This window comes from Glycine soja, chromosome 8 (assembly GCF_004193775.1).
Source record: "Glycine soja cultivar W05 chromosome 8, ASM419377v2, whole genome shotgun sequence".
Lineage (NCBI taxonomy): Eukaryota > Viridiplantae > Streptophyta > Magnoliopsida > Fabales > Fabaceae > Glycine > Glycine soja.
The window spans coordinates 15,979,432-15,993,949 of NC_041009.1; the positions used below are offsets into that span (position 1 = coordinate 15,979,432).

Here is a 14,518-nt window from a genome sequence, read left to right on the forward strand (position 1 = left end):
TATTGATAATGTAAAATAATTTTATAATGTTATCTAATAATAAATTATAGTTTAAATCTTTTAAGATAATTATTTTAAAAGTCAATAAATTTAACAAATATGATAAGTTATGATTGAATAATTATGTAAAACTTTTCATATAGTTAGTACATAACCCTTCTTACATGTAAAAAAATATGTTTTAGTTAAATTATTTAAAGATACTTGTAATTTATTTCTTTTTTGTTATTTTTCAATAAATTATTAGCCCGAGTAATATTAAGTTTAGTTCCCTTTAAATAAGATCTCAACTTGAGAATTATGATTAGAAAGAGAGACACTATTAAAGATGAGCAATCAAATTTTCGACAAAGATTAATGATCAATAAAACTCATAGATATCTTGCACGAATTTCATATGATAAAAAAGAAAACTCTTACAAATTTTTTTCCGTAAAAAAATATATGTACCCAAAAAAATATTTATCTTTCTTAAAAATAATTTGAGTTCATGATTTAAATGATTTTATTCAATATTTAATATATTAAATTGTAATTTTGATCTCCTGACTTAAATTTATGGTTTTAATCTTCTTATTTTTATGTGACATGACGCTTATGTGGAAAAAAATGATTAAATAAAAAATAAAAAAATATTTTAATAAGAATTAAATTCATGATCTTTATTCATAGATAAAATAATAAATCACTAATATGTTTATTTTGTTTAATTAACTACATTAAATTTGTTTATGTATCATTAATATAGAGTTATTATATTTGTTCAAATTATCAAAATTTATAAATTAAAAATATTTAATATATAAATCTTTTTAATTTTATTCTATATCATTTTATATATTTTTATTCAAAATAAAAATATATAAAATGATATACAATAAAATTTGAAAATATATATATTAAATATTTTTTAATTTATAAATTTTGATAATTTTAAAATATTAATAACTCTGGATTAATGATACATAAAAAATAATATTAATATATTTAATTAAATAAAGTTAGTGATTTATTATTTTATTTATAATTAAATGATCATCAACTCAATTTTTATTGAGATATTTTTTATTTGATTTAATATTTTTCATATAAGTGACATTTTAACGATTTATATAACTAGGTCAACATTAATGTATTACATCAAAATTAATATTTAATTTTAAATGATCAATTAAGAATCAAAATTATTTATTTTAAAAAAATAATAAAATTAAATGTTTTAATTTAAAATTAAGAAACAAAAATTAGGAATTTAAAATTATTGAGATACCAAAATTAGAATTTAGTTTATTTAATAAAACGAGCAATACTGGTCATTTTTGGCTTATAAAATATCTGTCCCAGAAAGTTCCAATTCTGTTACTATAAGTATATAAATTCTGATCAATAGGCAATTTGCTAACTCTTCTGGTGGCTTTTAGTTTCTCCACTTTCATTCTCACTCATCGCACCCTCTTGCAAAGTTACCATGAATTTCTTCAACTGGGTTCATACTTTCATCGTTTTTCATGTCTTTGCTGCAACACCCCACTTCTTCTTATTAGCAGATTCCTCCGAACAACTCCCCACCAACTTTCTAGATGCTGCCAAGAAGCCTGAGGTATTTGATTGGATGGTCAGAATCAGAAGGAAGATTCATGAGAATCCTGAATTGGGTTATGAAGAATTTGAGACCAGTAAACTCATTAGAGAGGAATTGGATAAACTGCGTATCCCATATAAACACCCTGTTGCAATCACTGGTGTTATTGGCTTCATTGGGACAAAAAGATCGCCTTTTGTTGCAATTAGGGCTGATATGGATGCTCTTCCCATGCAGGTCATATAACTTATACATATTATTTCTTTGTATGCTTATCACATATACAAGGTTTTAAATTGTGGTCGCAGTTTGTTGCAATCTTTGGTATTGCGATAAATTACAGACAAATGCAGCCAATGTGATCCTAATTGCGGCTGAAATTGTTGTTGTGGATATATTTTTTAAAACTTTTATATATTTGCCTTATCGTATATACAATGTTTTAAATTGCAGTTCGTCCCAATTCTTGATATTGCAGGAAATTGTAGACAGATGCGATTACCATTGCAGTTGTGGTGACCCTAAATCTTTGAATTTGCAGTTGAAACTGTAGTCCTGGACCATTTTTTAAAACCTTGCATATATTTACTTTATCAGGCTTTTGATTTATGGTGGTTTTAATTTTATGGGGTTTCTGTATAGGGATAAGATCATAAGACAACAAAAAGAGTTTTGCTAACCTTTTCTAAAAAAAATATTGATGTTTTGTTCTTTATTTTTATTTATTTATTACCATTTCTGACCTTAGGAAATGGTGGAGTGGGAGCACAAGAGTAAAGTACCTGGAAAGATGCATGCGTGTGGTCATGATGCTCATGTGACCATGCTTCTTGGTGCTGCAAAGATTCTCAAACAGCATGAAAAGGAGATACAAGTTTGAATTTTTATATCGACTTCTTTATTTTCGTTTCCTATCAATATGGTGTTCTGCTTTATGGTTTTGCTTACTTTTGCAGATACTGCTCTTCTGATCTCAGTTTAAAATATATGGTCACTACTCCTTGCTGTTCAGTTTGCCCTTTAGTCAAGAAATTTGGCCTTCTTAATGATTTTAATCACTTTTTTTGTGTAAACTTTTTGTTTTACGATTCCAATCATGTTAGAATCAAACATATGTTCTGTTTATAACTTATAAGGTTTTTGTGAATGAAAAGAGAAAGAAAGTTGGCCAACATATCATTCTACTTGACCAATACAGTCTCCCACTTCTGCTACTTTACTATGAAATATGAATTGTCTTGTTCTCTTGTTTCCACCCTGTCCCAGATTTATGATAATTTCATTATTTTTGTGTCAAAATAGGGAACTGTAGTTCTTGTTTTCCAACCAGCAGAGGAAGGAGGTGGAGGGGCTAAGAAAATTTTAGATGCTGGAGCCTTAGAAAATGTCGCAGCTATTTTTGGGTTGCATGTGACACCTAACTTTCCAATAGGTGAAGTGGCCTCTAGGTCTGGTCCATTGTTGGCAGGAAGTGGTTTCTTTGAAGCAATAATAAGTGGAAAAGGAGGTCATGCAGCTATTCCTCAACAATCTATAGACCCCATATTGGCAACTTCTAATGTTATAATTAGCTTACAGCATCTTGTTTCTCGTGAGGCTGATCCTCTGGATTCCCAGGTAAATTTGCTTCTACTTCAGTTCTTCCTTTTCCCTTGTCACCACCTACTCATTTAAGTTTTGTGTTATTTTGGTGTAATTGGGATTTAAAAGGAAAAGCACTCACTTAACTAAGTGGGTGAGAACCAGGCCCACTGATGTTCTTATTTGATTGCTAAATAAAAATATTTATACTGTATTCTGAACCCATGTCTATGCAAAAACTTAGGCTTGGGCTAGAAACTCATTGCTTACACTTTGATTAAAATTTGCTTATCATTTAAGTAACTTTTCCATGTGCTATCTACTTAAACTTTGGAAGTACCAGTTCCACTTTTTGGTCACTTTGTTTGCGACCTTAGATATGCATATATCCTTGTATTAAGTACTAAAAGAGGCGCCAATGACAATGATGCAGGTGTAAAGTAAACCATGAAGAGAAAATATAGTTTGGTAGTTTTTTTTTCGTCTTTTCAAATCTTAAAATTGAGTTGCAGCTGATTTAAACTTGGGTTTGGATTGTAGAAAGTAAGGGCAGCGCTATAGAGAGTAAGGTTAACTTTGTAACTTCTGATGAGAGTGGGTTTAAGGGGTTTATATAATACAAACATATGCATAACATTAACGGATCATGGATATATGATGATCCACTACCTTGATTTTCTTATGTTTACATGTATGTTATCAAAGAAAAGAGATTGTAATTCTGTATGAAGAATTGATTAGTTATGTTTAGTTTACACAACTAAAGTGACCTTCGGCCACAAAAAAATTTCTAGCGAAAAGGATGAGATGGCAGAACACAACTCTAGTTCCCATCTCTGACAATAGAGAGATATGGGATCTAAAACCCTTTGGCCTTTTGGGCCATGTCTTTATATTTGTGCTTGTGTCACAACATGTTTATGTGTGAAGTGTGATTATTACTGCTTATTGAATACCACAAAATGCTGTTTCAAGAAGCACTTTCAATCTTCTGAGCCTTCCTAAAATAGAAAGCTTCTCCACACAGGTTGTGACTGTAGGAAAATTCCAAGGAGGTAATGCATTCAATGTCATTCCAGATTCTGTCACAATTGGAGGCACCTTCCGAGCTTTTTCAAAAGAAAGCTTCCAGCAATTAAGACAGCGCATTGAGCAGGTATGTCTTGGAGAAGAATAAAATTCATTTTATATGCATAAACTGTAATAATAAAAATGGTAAGATATATTTTTTTTTTAATTATAGTTTGGATAAATTTCTCAATAAATAATTATAGGAGAAGAAAGTAAGATGAATAAAAAATTGAATTAAACTTATTCCTTCAAGTTAAAATTAATTTTTACATAAACTCTCTTGTCGCAACTTATCCTTTGGCAGGAGGGCGAGGCGAGATTCGAGGGTGCGTTTTCCAAGAAAGGAAAACGCGTGGGAGTCGCCACTAAAGTTTATGTGAGGAAAATGTTAGAAAAAACCAAAAGGGGTTTGCGAATTTTAAGAATAAGGGTTCAGGAGTTGTTTACGTGCGGGGAAGGTATTAGCATCCCCACGCGTTCGTCACAGGGGACGACAACCTTTAATCGAGTGTGCAAAATCATGACTTCAATATTTATTTATTTTTCCTTTTTTTATGTTTTTTTTTTTTTTTTTTTTTTTTTTTTTTTTACTTTTTGGGGTCGACAAGAGTGTTGTCCTTGCTCTTACGTATCCTCATGTGTGATGAGGAACTCAGATTTACGTAGTTCTTTAAAAGCGAGAAAATCGTGTGATAAGTTGATTTTAAACTTTTGAAAGGTTCATTTTAACCAATAAAAATAAAATAGATCATTAAGGCGTTAGACCTTGAACGAATTCAAGCGACTTTTGCGGATGAAAACTCAATTACGTGTTGATTTTATCTTGGTTTCGTTCATTAACTCTCGATCTCTTTAAAAAGATGATTTATGGCATTAATGACCGGTTGAAATTTTATTTTACAAGAATAAAATGAGATTACGGCACAAATGATCAGTTGAAATTCGCTTTACAAGAAGAGAAAAGATTACGGTCAGCGAGAATCAAAACGTTAGCCAATGATAGTCCCCGAACGAAATTAGGATTTGACATCTCATTTAATTTCTCCAAAAACTGAGATGCATACGATGATTTTAACTTTAAGAAAGAAAATTGATTCATTTTTTCTTTTATCTTCTTCTTTTCTAAATGTACATAGAAAACATGCCCTATATCATCAGACTATAATATGGTGTTATTCTTTTGGTTGTTTGTGCCTATAAGCCCAATCCTATTCTTGACTCAATATGAAATGAAAATAGTATTCTTGTAATAATCAATAAAAACATGTTACAATCAAAATAAGAAATACCCTCATGTAAATAGTTTCAACTAAAAAAGGGATTCATTCATATTATATATTTTTCATTACAGTTAATCCTAACAGGGGCTAAGGCTGATTCATTTTATGCAGGTTGTGATTGCACAAGCTGCGGTTCTGAGGTGCAATGCAACAGTCAATTTCTTTGAGGGAGAGAAGCCTTTCTTTCCTGCAACTATAAACAACAATGACTTGCATGAACATTTTGGGACTGTTGCGGTGAATTTGCTTGGCATCAATAAAGTTAATGACATGCCACCATTGATGGGAGCTGAAGACTTTTCATTCTATCAAGAGGTTATGCCTGGCTACTTTGCCTTTATTGGAATACAGAATCCCTCACATGAAAAACTGGAGCAAGTACACTCACCCTATTTCAAGATCAATGAAGATGTGCTTCCTTATGGGGCTGCACTTCATGCCTCATTAGCTGTTAGTTATCTTCTAAAACATCCGCAGGATGTACCGTCTGCAGAGGGGAAACATCATGATGAATTGTAATAGGACTGTTATTTTTTTAATAGAAAAACAGGGCTGTTAATTTTTTTTTTAATTTTTTTTATGAAACAGGGCTGTTATAATTGTTAAAATAAAAGGCAATATATATTGTTTCTTGTAGCAATGGCATGCATGATATTTGCACTGTTTTACCTGTGGCATTGATAGAAAGGTTTGCATTTAAAATTTAACTAAACTTAAAGTTGAGCATTATACATGTGACTAAGTAAATAAAATTGTTTTACATTTGATCAAACTACCAATTTTGTCTATGAAGTTTCACCCTTCTCCTACTTTTGCTCCTCGAGTATAGGAAAATGAATAAGAACTTTTTCTTAAAGTTTTGTCACATTTGTCATGTTGGTTTCTACTATTAGTTGGGTTATTGAGATCTGTTAAGTGTCAAGTTGACATGTTAGTAGGGTTAGATTGAGATACCAAGTCCTTTAAGCATTTGATTTGATCCTTAAATTTGAGTGTATATATGATGTCAATCATTTAAATAGATTTTAATAACTTGAGATTGTTCATCGCCTCTTAATAACATGATAATTTTTTTTAGCTATTTGTGCTTGTAGTGTATAAAATGTATGTTAGAAAGATAAAATAATAATATAGAGGATAACTAATAAATCTTAATATTGAGATAACTAATAGATATGGGAAGAGTAAGAGTTTATTTTTTAAGTTGTGTATTCTAATTTATAACCTAAGTAGCATTTTAACTTGTGTATTGCATAAAACAAAATATTTATTTTAATATAATTAATTTAAATTTAAAATAAATAATATTTTTAAAAATATAATATATATTATAGTTAAAAAATTTACTATTAAATCAAAGTTTTTGAACATATGAATTATATTTTAAATTGATAATGCGTCATTTAAATTGTGATATTTTTTTAATTATATATTGATGATTAATTTTAAAATTTATTAAAAATTCAGTTTAAAAATAAATATAAAAGAGATAAACAATGACTTTTCAAATTATGTATTGTATAACTGATTGTAGTTGGCATTATGTGGTAGATTGGGATAGATGTATGGGAATAGAGGTTTAATCCTTAACCTATTTCTTAAAAATAAAAAAAATACTAATGTTTAAAAAACATCGAAACGGTGCCACCCTTATTTTAAGCAATGGTTAATTAATTCTTCGAATAATGCTTTAGCCAAGTCAAGTGTGACAATGAAAAGACGGAATCTCTACTCAAAAAGGTGGGAGTGGCCCCTCACGATCTTATAAAACAAAGTACGTTGTGTGCTGTTTTACTATATATTCTCCTTTGTTTTGTTTGTTCTTTACTTCACTTCATTCTCGCAAACACCAAAGAAACTATGAGCTCCTTCAAAACATGGTTCAATTTGTTCACCATTTTCTATGTCTTGGCTGCAACTCCAATCTTCTCATTAACAGATTCCTCAAACCAACTCTCCACAAACTTTCTAGAAATTGCCAAGAAACCTGAAGTTTTTGACTGGATGGTGAAAATCAGAAGGAAGATTCATGAGAATCCAGAGTTGGGTTATGAGGAATTTGAGACCAGTAAACTCATTAGAGAGGAATTGGATAAACTGGGTATCCCATATAAATACCCAGTTGCAGTCACCGGTGTTATTGGCTTCATTGGGACAGGAAAGTCACCTTTTGTTGCATTAAGAGCTGATATGGATGCACTTCCCGTCCAGGTTTCATGAACTCTGCATGTCTTTTTTTTCCCTGATAATTAAGCTTGAACCAGGATTTTGACGTTTTTTTCTTAATACGTAGTAGTTTTATCTTTTATGCTATGAAAGCATGACTAGTCCAATAGTCAATTTTCACGTACGAGGATGGTGTGCATGGGATATTCGTGCATACACGCACACGAGATATTTCATGAAATTCGTTTTTAATATTTTTTAATTTATTAATTATTGATAATCACGTCATCACATCATAACTAAGGTTTCACATTTAATCAAATGTGACACAGTACATAAGCAACTGATGTGTTTGAATAATCAGACGCCTAAGGACACAACAAAGCTATAAACTAAAATATTTAAAATGTCATAAATAAAAATGAATTTTTTTATTAAAGATAAAAAATAAAATTCAAATATAATGAAAAGGTTAAATTATCCTATAATTTTATGATTCTTACCTTTTTAATTCCTATAATTTGGAAGTGATTTTTTTAGTCCCTATAGTTTGTATTAGTTACATTTTAGTCCTTACTAGAAAAAATATATAAAAATAATTAGTTATAAATTAGTTATAAATTATCAATTATTTTTTTTATAAATTATATTAGAATAAATTAGTTACGAATTACTTGTTAATATTTTTTAGTTAATTGTAATTAATAATATTACTTTGATAATAAGGACTAAAATGAAATTAAAATATAAAATATAAAAACTAAGAAAATTACTTTTAAACTATAAAAATTAAAAAAGAATTATAATAACCTATTTAATTTGGATACAAACATATTTTAACCTACTTAATTTAGATACATTTGATACTATTTAGCTACCCATTTGATACTCAAGTCCAATATATAAAACTAATAAAAGTAAGGTTAAATTACTCATTTGATCCTTATATTCTTACCTTTTTAGTCCATATAATTTAAAAGTAAGAATTATAGAAACTAAAAAAGTAAGAATCATAAAACTATAGGAATTATAAAAATTAGTTTCAAAACTATAAAAGAGAATTAAAATGCAAATGATAGGAACTAAAAAGATCACTTTGAACTAAAAAAAGTAAGAATCATGAAACTGCAAATGAGTAATTTAATAAAAGTTTTTCCTAAGATTTTATTACTTTGCTCTCATTCACATTGCTATTGTGTGCCAACGACATAAGAGGCTCTCTATTCTTAACCTCCGAAATATGTCACTAAGTACGGAGTGAAATTGTTACTCTTTTTCTGGGTGAACCAAATTTAGGGACAATTATTTTAACGTACTCGTATCCAAGCAACTTATGTTTTATGGTTTGTTAATTGTTATGTTTGCCTTTGCTCAAGTTTTATTGACAGTACTGTAACTTTATATTCCATTGATTTTGATGGTGTATCTTAACCTTAGGAAATGGTGGAGTGGGAGCACAAGAGTAAAGTACCTGGAAAGATGCACGCCTGCGGTCATGATGCTCATGTCACTATGCTTCTTGGTGCAGCAAATATTCTCAAACAGCATGAAAAAGAGATACAGGTTTAATTTTACTTTTATTTCCGTTTCTTTTCTCTATAATGTTATGTTCTGCTTTTCCCCCTTTGAAGTATTGCACTTGATATAAATTTAAAACGTGGGGGTGTCACAAGTCACTCTTCACTACTGTCCAACATGCTATCTATTCAAGAAAGCTGGCCATTTTGACGATCTATAATTTTTTTTTATAAAAAAAATCATTGTAGAATTCCAATTAATTATGTCAATCTTTGATTTCTAATATATTGGTGTTAATCATTGGCCAAATGACATGCCAACTTTGTAACTTCCAATCATTCTATCATCCGATATACATCCCAAGCCTTTTACTTTTATTCAAAAAAGAAAAATAAAACTCTCGATTGTAGTTATTGTTAAACGGCCTTGAAAAGGGGAGTGAGGAAAATGAGAAGAGACAAAATTGCTCTTGTTATTCTTGTTATAAGATTGAACATTAATAGCTATCAGATTGAACATCAAAGCTATTAGACTGAACAACAAAGCAAAAGAATGATGCAGAAATGTTGTAAGAAGAAAAGCAAGCACACATATACACAGAAGAAAAGAGCAAAAATGATGATGTATCTGTTATAACTAGGCAAGGTAAAATTTAATTATGACAAATCTAAAAAGTAAACATTACTGCATCATAAAGCTTTGATCTCAATACTTTAAACCCTTGGAAAAGACTTTTATCATCATAATGTCTGCAATCTGATTTTCTGAATTGCATTGCTCCAAGCTTATTTCCTTTTATTTCCTAGCTTCTCTAAGTACATGATATTTCACTTTGATGTGCTTAGTCCTTCCATGGTGAATAGGATTCTTTTGTTATAGCAAATGGCTGATTTATTGGCCACCCAAATGACAGTCATTGCAACTTGAATTTGCCCAACATTTGATATCATTTTTCTTAACCAAATGACTTGATTTGTTGTTTCTGCAGCTGAGATATACTCAGCTTCAATTTGAGATTTCATAAGTTTGAATCTGGCATTTTCAATGCATTAAACTTTTTTCTCAAGTTCACAACCCGCATTCTTTCTGTTCTTTCCTCGGTTGGAGTTCCTCCTTCAACTTATCCCAGACTTCTTTTGCAGTCTTAAGATTCAAGATCTTGATAGATACATAATTGTGTATAATGGCAAGTGATCTACCTTCCTTTGCCACTTCATCATTATGATTCCTTATCTAAGCTACATTTCGGTTGTTTGGTAAAGGAGGTGGATTGCTTCCATTTCCCACCACATCCCATAAACTTCGAACTCTTAAGATTAGTCCTCATTTTTGTAGGCTACTTATGGTAGTTTTCTCTGGCAAACATAGGCGGAGGTAAAGAACTACCATCGGATGCCATTGTTGTGTTTGAAGGTTTTTGGTGGGATTTCTTGTTTGTTCTCTCTCTTTTTTTTTTTCGATTTTGTCTCCCTCATAGCATCTGATTTTCTCTCTCTCACAGACCTTGTAAAAAAATCAATGAAGCTCTTGATACTATGTCATGAGACTGAACATTAATAGCTATTAGATTGAATATCAAATCTATTAGACTAAACAACAAAGCTAAGGAATGATGAAAAAATGTTGTCGGAAGAAACTAGCAACCACGCACATACGTAGAAGAAAGGAGGAAAAACTGATATTATGTATATTCAATTTTTTCCCTGATTGCGCTGAGGAAAAGATAATCATGACTAAGCTACAAAATAAACATCATTAGCCTACAACTAGCTTTTCCTTAAGTACAAATAACCTTCACCGAATTTTCCAAGTGATAAAAAGCTGTAGACACATAAGGCATTTTAATATGATAACTGGAAAAATCTAAATTTCTAACAATTCTACTATGCCTCGACACTCACTAAAGCCTGCTACTCTTACTTTTATCTGTTATGTTCTGTTATCTTCATCTTCTGTCATGGATCCCTGATAAATTCATTATATTTACAGGGGACTGTTGTTCTTGTTTTCCAACCAGCCGAGGAAGGAGGTGGAGGGGCTAAGAAAATTTTAGATGCTGGAGCCTTAGAAAATGTTACTGCTATCTTTGGATTACACGTGGTGCCTCTCATTCCAGTAGGTACAGCGGCCTCTAGGTCCGGTCCATTAACGGCTGGAAGTGGTTTCTTTGAAGCCAAAATAAGTGGAAAGGGAGGTCATGCAGCTATTCCCCAACTTTCTATAGACCCCATATTGGCGGCTTCTAATGTCATTATTAGCCTTCAGCACCTTGTTTCTCGCGAGGCTGATCCTCTAGATCCCCGGGTATATATACTTGATTGTTGATTCTTCTTTTTCCCTTGTGAGCCTCACATTTATACTGATTTTATTCTTATTTTAGTGCTGATATCAAGAGCTTTCACGATTGAATCTGCAGCTATGCTAATTGCTAAGCAGTTATCCTGTTTTCATGTTTAGTTATGTAGGAAGCAAAAGGAAGAAAATGTATTATGAAAGGAAATTATAAGCATTGCAACCTATTCATGGAAAACTTTTGCCTGCTTTATCAGCTTCAAATGTAAGAACTTGTTAAAGCATTTCTATAGAAGAAATCATTCAACATAACTCTAGTTCCAAGAATCATTATTGATTAATTATATGCCAAGAAGTAAGAACACTATTAATTATGTAACAAACTTAGTGAGATTACCATGGCTACAAAATTGAGCTTATGAGCACCATAAGGAGTTGAAAAATCACCCTACATGCACTCAGTGAAAGCCATCCGGTATCTGGATTACAAGACAGTGTCCTGATTACAAGGGATGGAAAAAAATAATATGACTTGAAGACCAAGTAAGGTGCTTCTAATACCCCTATCAGTAACAAAAAAAGAATTAGAGGAATGCAACTGCACCACAAGCATTTAATGATCATAGAGGCATATGAAATTTAGACCTTTAGGATGTGCGAGTTTGTGAATATTTTTATATGTGATAACTGCCGATTATTTAAACATATGAAAGGCCTGAATCCTGAAGGACTTGTTTATAGTGACAATCATCATTTGTGTCTTCCATACATAATATGTCAATGCAGGTTGTCACAGTTTCAAAGATTCAAGGAGGTGATGCATTCAATGTTATTCCTGATTATGCCACAATTGGTGGCACCTACCGTGGTTTTACTAATAAAAGCATGGACCAACTTAAATTGCGAATCAAGCAGGTTTGTTATGGAGAAGAATAGATTCATTTTACATGCATTAACTGAAATCTAAAAATATTATTTTTTTCTATGTATACAACTATGCATCGTCAGTTCACAGTAGTATTTTTTTTTTCTTTATGATTATGTTGGGTATTAAAAAGGTTGTTGTATCGAGAATAACTGGCTAGTTTCCTATTTCATAAAAAACTCCTTATTTTATTTTTATAGGGATCACATTTATTTGATGCAGCTAATTCAAACTCAAGACCACTGATTAAATTGAAACAATCTCTGATCTACACATGGTCAAACAACTTATTTTAGTTATCAATAAGCGATGCTGTATTTCATGATCACATGGGACAGTTACACAACAACTCAAATGATACATTTACATCATATTTTGTATCTTTAATCATTGCCATGCAAAATACTTATCAACAAAACTGAAAGTATCTAGATGCATAGATTTCACAAATCTGGGGAAACCAAATTCTTCTAAAGAAGTTTTAATTTTCTTTGTAGAGCATAATAAACGTACATAAAAATGGGACAAAATCTAGTAGACTTTTTTTTTTTTTTTTCCTTGTATTAATGTTTAAGGGTGAACCTTTGCATGACTTAATAGTTGGAGCTTTGTGCATCTCTCCCTATAATACATAAGTTCATGAATTTCTGTTGCAACAAAAAGAATGTCTACACTTAGTATTTGTCACTGCATTTGCGGTATGGCCTAAGGCTGATTCATTTATGCAGGTTATCATCGGTCAAGCTGCTGTGCAGAGATGCAATGCAACTGTTAACTTCTTTGAAAATGTGGGACCAGCGAATCCTCCAACTGTGAATAATGGTGACTTGCACAAGCATTTTCAAAATGTTGCTGAGAATGTGCTTGGCGTCAATAATGTTAATCTTAACATGCCACCATTCATGGTAGCTGAAGACTTTGCATTCTATCAAGAGGTCATACCTGGCTACTTCTTCACGCTTGGAATGAAGTATGCTTCACCTAATGAACCGTTTCAGTCATTACACTCACCATATCTCAGAATCAATGAAGATGGACTTCCTTATGGGGCTGCACTTCACGCATCATTAGCTACTAGTTATCTTATAAAACTTCAGCAGTAACAACCTCTTTTTTCCCCCTAGTTTTCTCAAAATAATAAAATACTATGAAGAGGCGCACTTAGTTTGATGAAAATGGTGTATTAAACCTGATTTTTGTAATAAGATATCATTACCTAAATAGACACCTATATCATGTCGTTGCGCCTAGATACCAATATAACTTTTTGACAAATAGTTCAGTGAAAAAGTTGTACGATAATTTTATTAAAAACAGAGATATTTTTAATTAGTGTGCCAAAGTTGGGATTTGATTTAATAGTAAAAAGAGTAATATATTAAAAGGCATAGTGTTGAAAAGTGTGGTCCATCCAATTATAAAACTTTAGCCAAGTGTAACAATGAACAGACCAATGATGTGTTTGGATAAGGATCTTGTGTCAGATGCGGTTCTGAATGAAGGCCCAATAGAGGAGATGAGACCCAAGGCAATCAGAGGAGAAGTAGTTCCCAAAGTGCAGAAAAAAACAGCCCAGAGGAGCACGGGATGCACAAGATCAAATTGGTCCAAGTTGTCACAAATGAATATTTTACCAGGTTAATATCAGAAAAATAAAAAGGATTATTGCTTTGGAAAGAAAATCAAGTGTGTTTTAGCGCCAAAACTCCAATGACATTACACTTTCGATATTTGCTCTTTCAATTTTGTTACTTTAGTTAATTGATTACTGATTACCGAAAAGAATGGGAAGTAGTGTGTTTATTAATCTGTAGAGAGTGAGAAAATTAATCTGCAGTGGAAGTGAGAAAGGAAGAAGTCCGTACTCCCAAATTTTTAATCTCAACTGTTAGGCTAATCTAAGGGCCTAAAATAGAGAGGATCCGAATCCTAGTTATTATTCTGTTATGAGTAAGTGAATCACGTGCCAGAGTTTGTTAGACTGATAAGTTGAATTGCTATATGTAAGAAATGAAGAAAGAAAGGAATGAGATATGCTTACCCTTGATAATCAAAATCTGAATCTTCTCTAAACCCCATTTCTCTGGAGTTACTCCTACCCGA

The 14,518-nt window shown here is 31.4% G+C and overlaps 2 protein-coding genes across 2 annotated transcripts; both read left to right on the forward strand.

Moving 5' to 3' along the window:
• The first annotated feature begins 1,378 nt into the window (after positions 1 to 1,378).
• LOC114422338 (IAA-amino acid hydrolase ILR1-like 4) lies at positions 1,379 to 6,154 on the forward strand. The gene is made up of 5 exons (XM_028388648.1): positions 1,379 to 1,819; positions 2,331 to 2,456; positions 2,885 to 3,199; positions 4,191 to 4,319; positions 5,626 to 6,154. Exons 1-5 carry the CDS (start codon positions 1,469 to 1,471, stop codon positions 6,031 to 6,033), a joined length of 1,329 nt encoding a protein of 442 aa, XP_028244449.1. The 5' UTR covers positions 1,379 to 1,468; the 3' UTR covers positions 6,034 to 6,154.
• Positions 6,155 to 7,322: 1,168 nt separating this feature from the next.
• On the forward strand, positions 7,323 to 13,665 carry LOC114422340 (IAA-amino acid hydrolase ILR1-like 4). Its single transcript, XM_028388650.1, has 5 exons — positions 7,323 to 7,725; positions 9,118 to 9,243; positions 11,188 to 11,502; positions 12,277 to 12,405; positions 13,144 to 13,665. The coding sequence occupies exons 1-5, from the start codon at positions 7,375 to 7,377 to the stop codon at positions 13,516 to 13,518; spliced, it is 1,296 nt and encodes a 431-aa protein (XP_028244451.1). The 5' UTR covers positions 7,323 to 7,374; the 3' UTR covers positions 13,519 to 13,665.
• Positions 13,666 to 14,518: the final 853 nt, after the last annotated feature.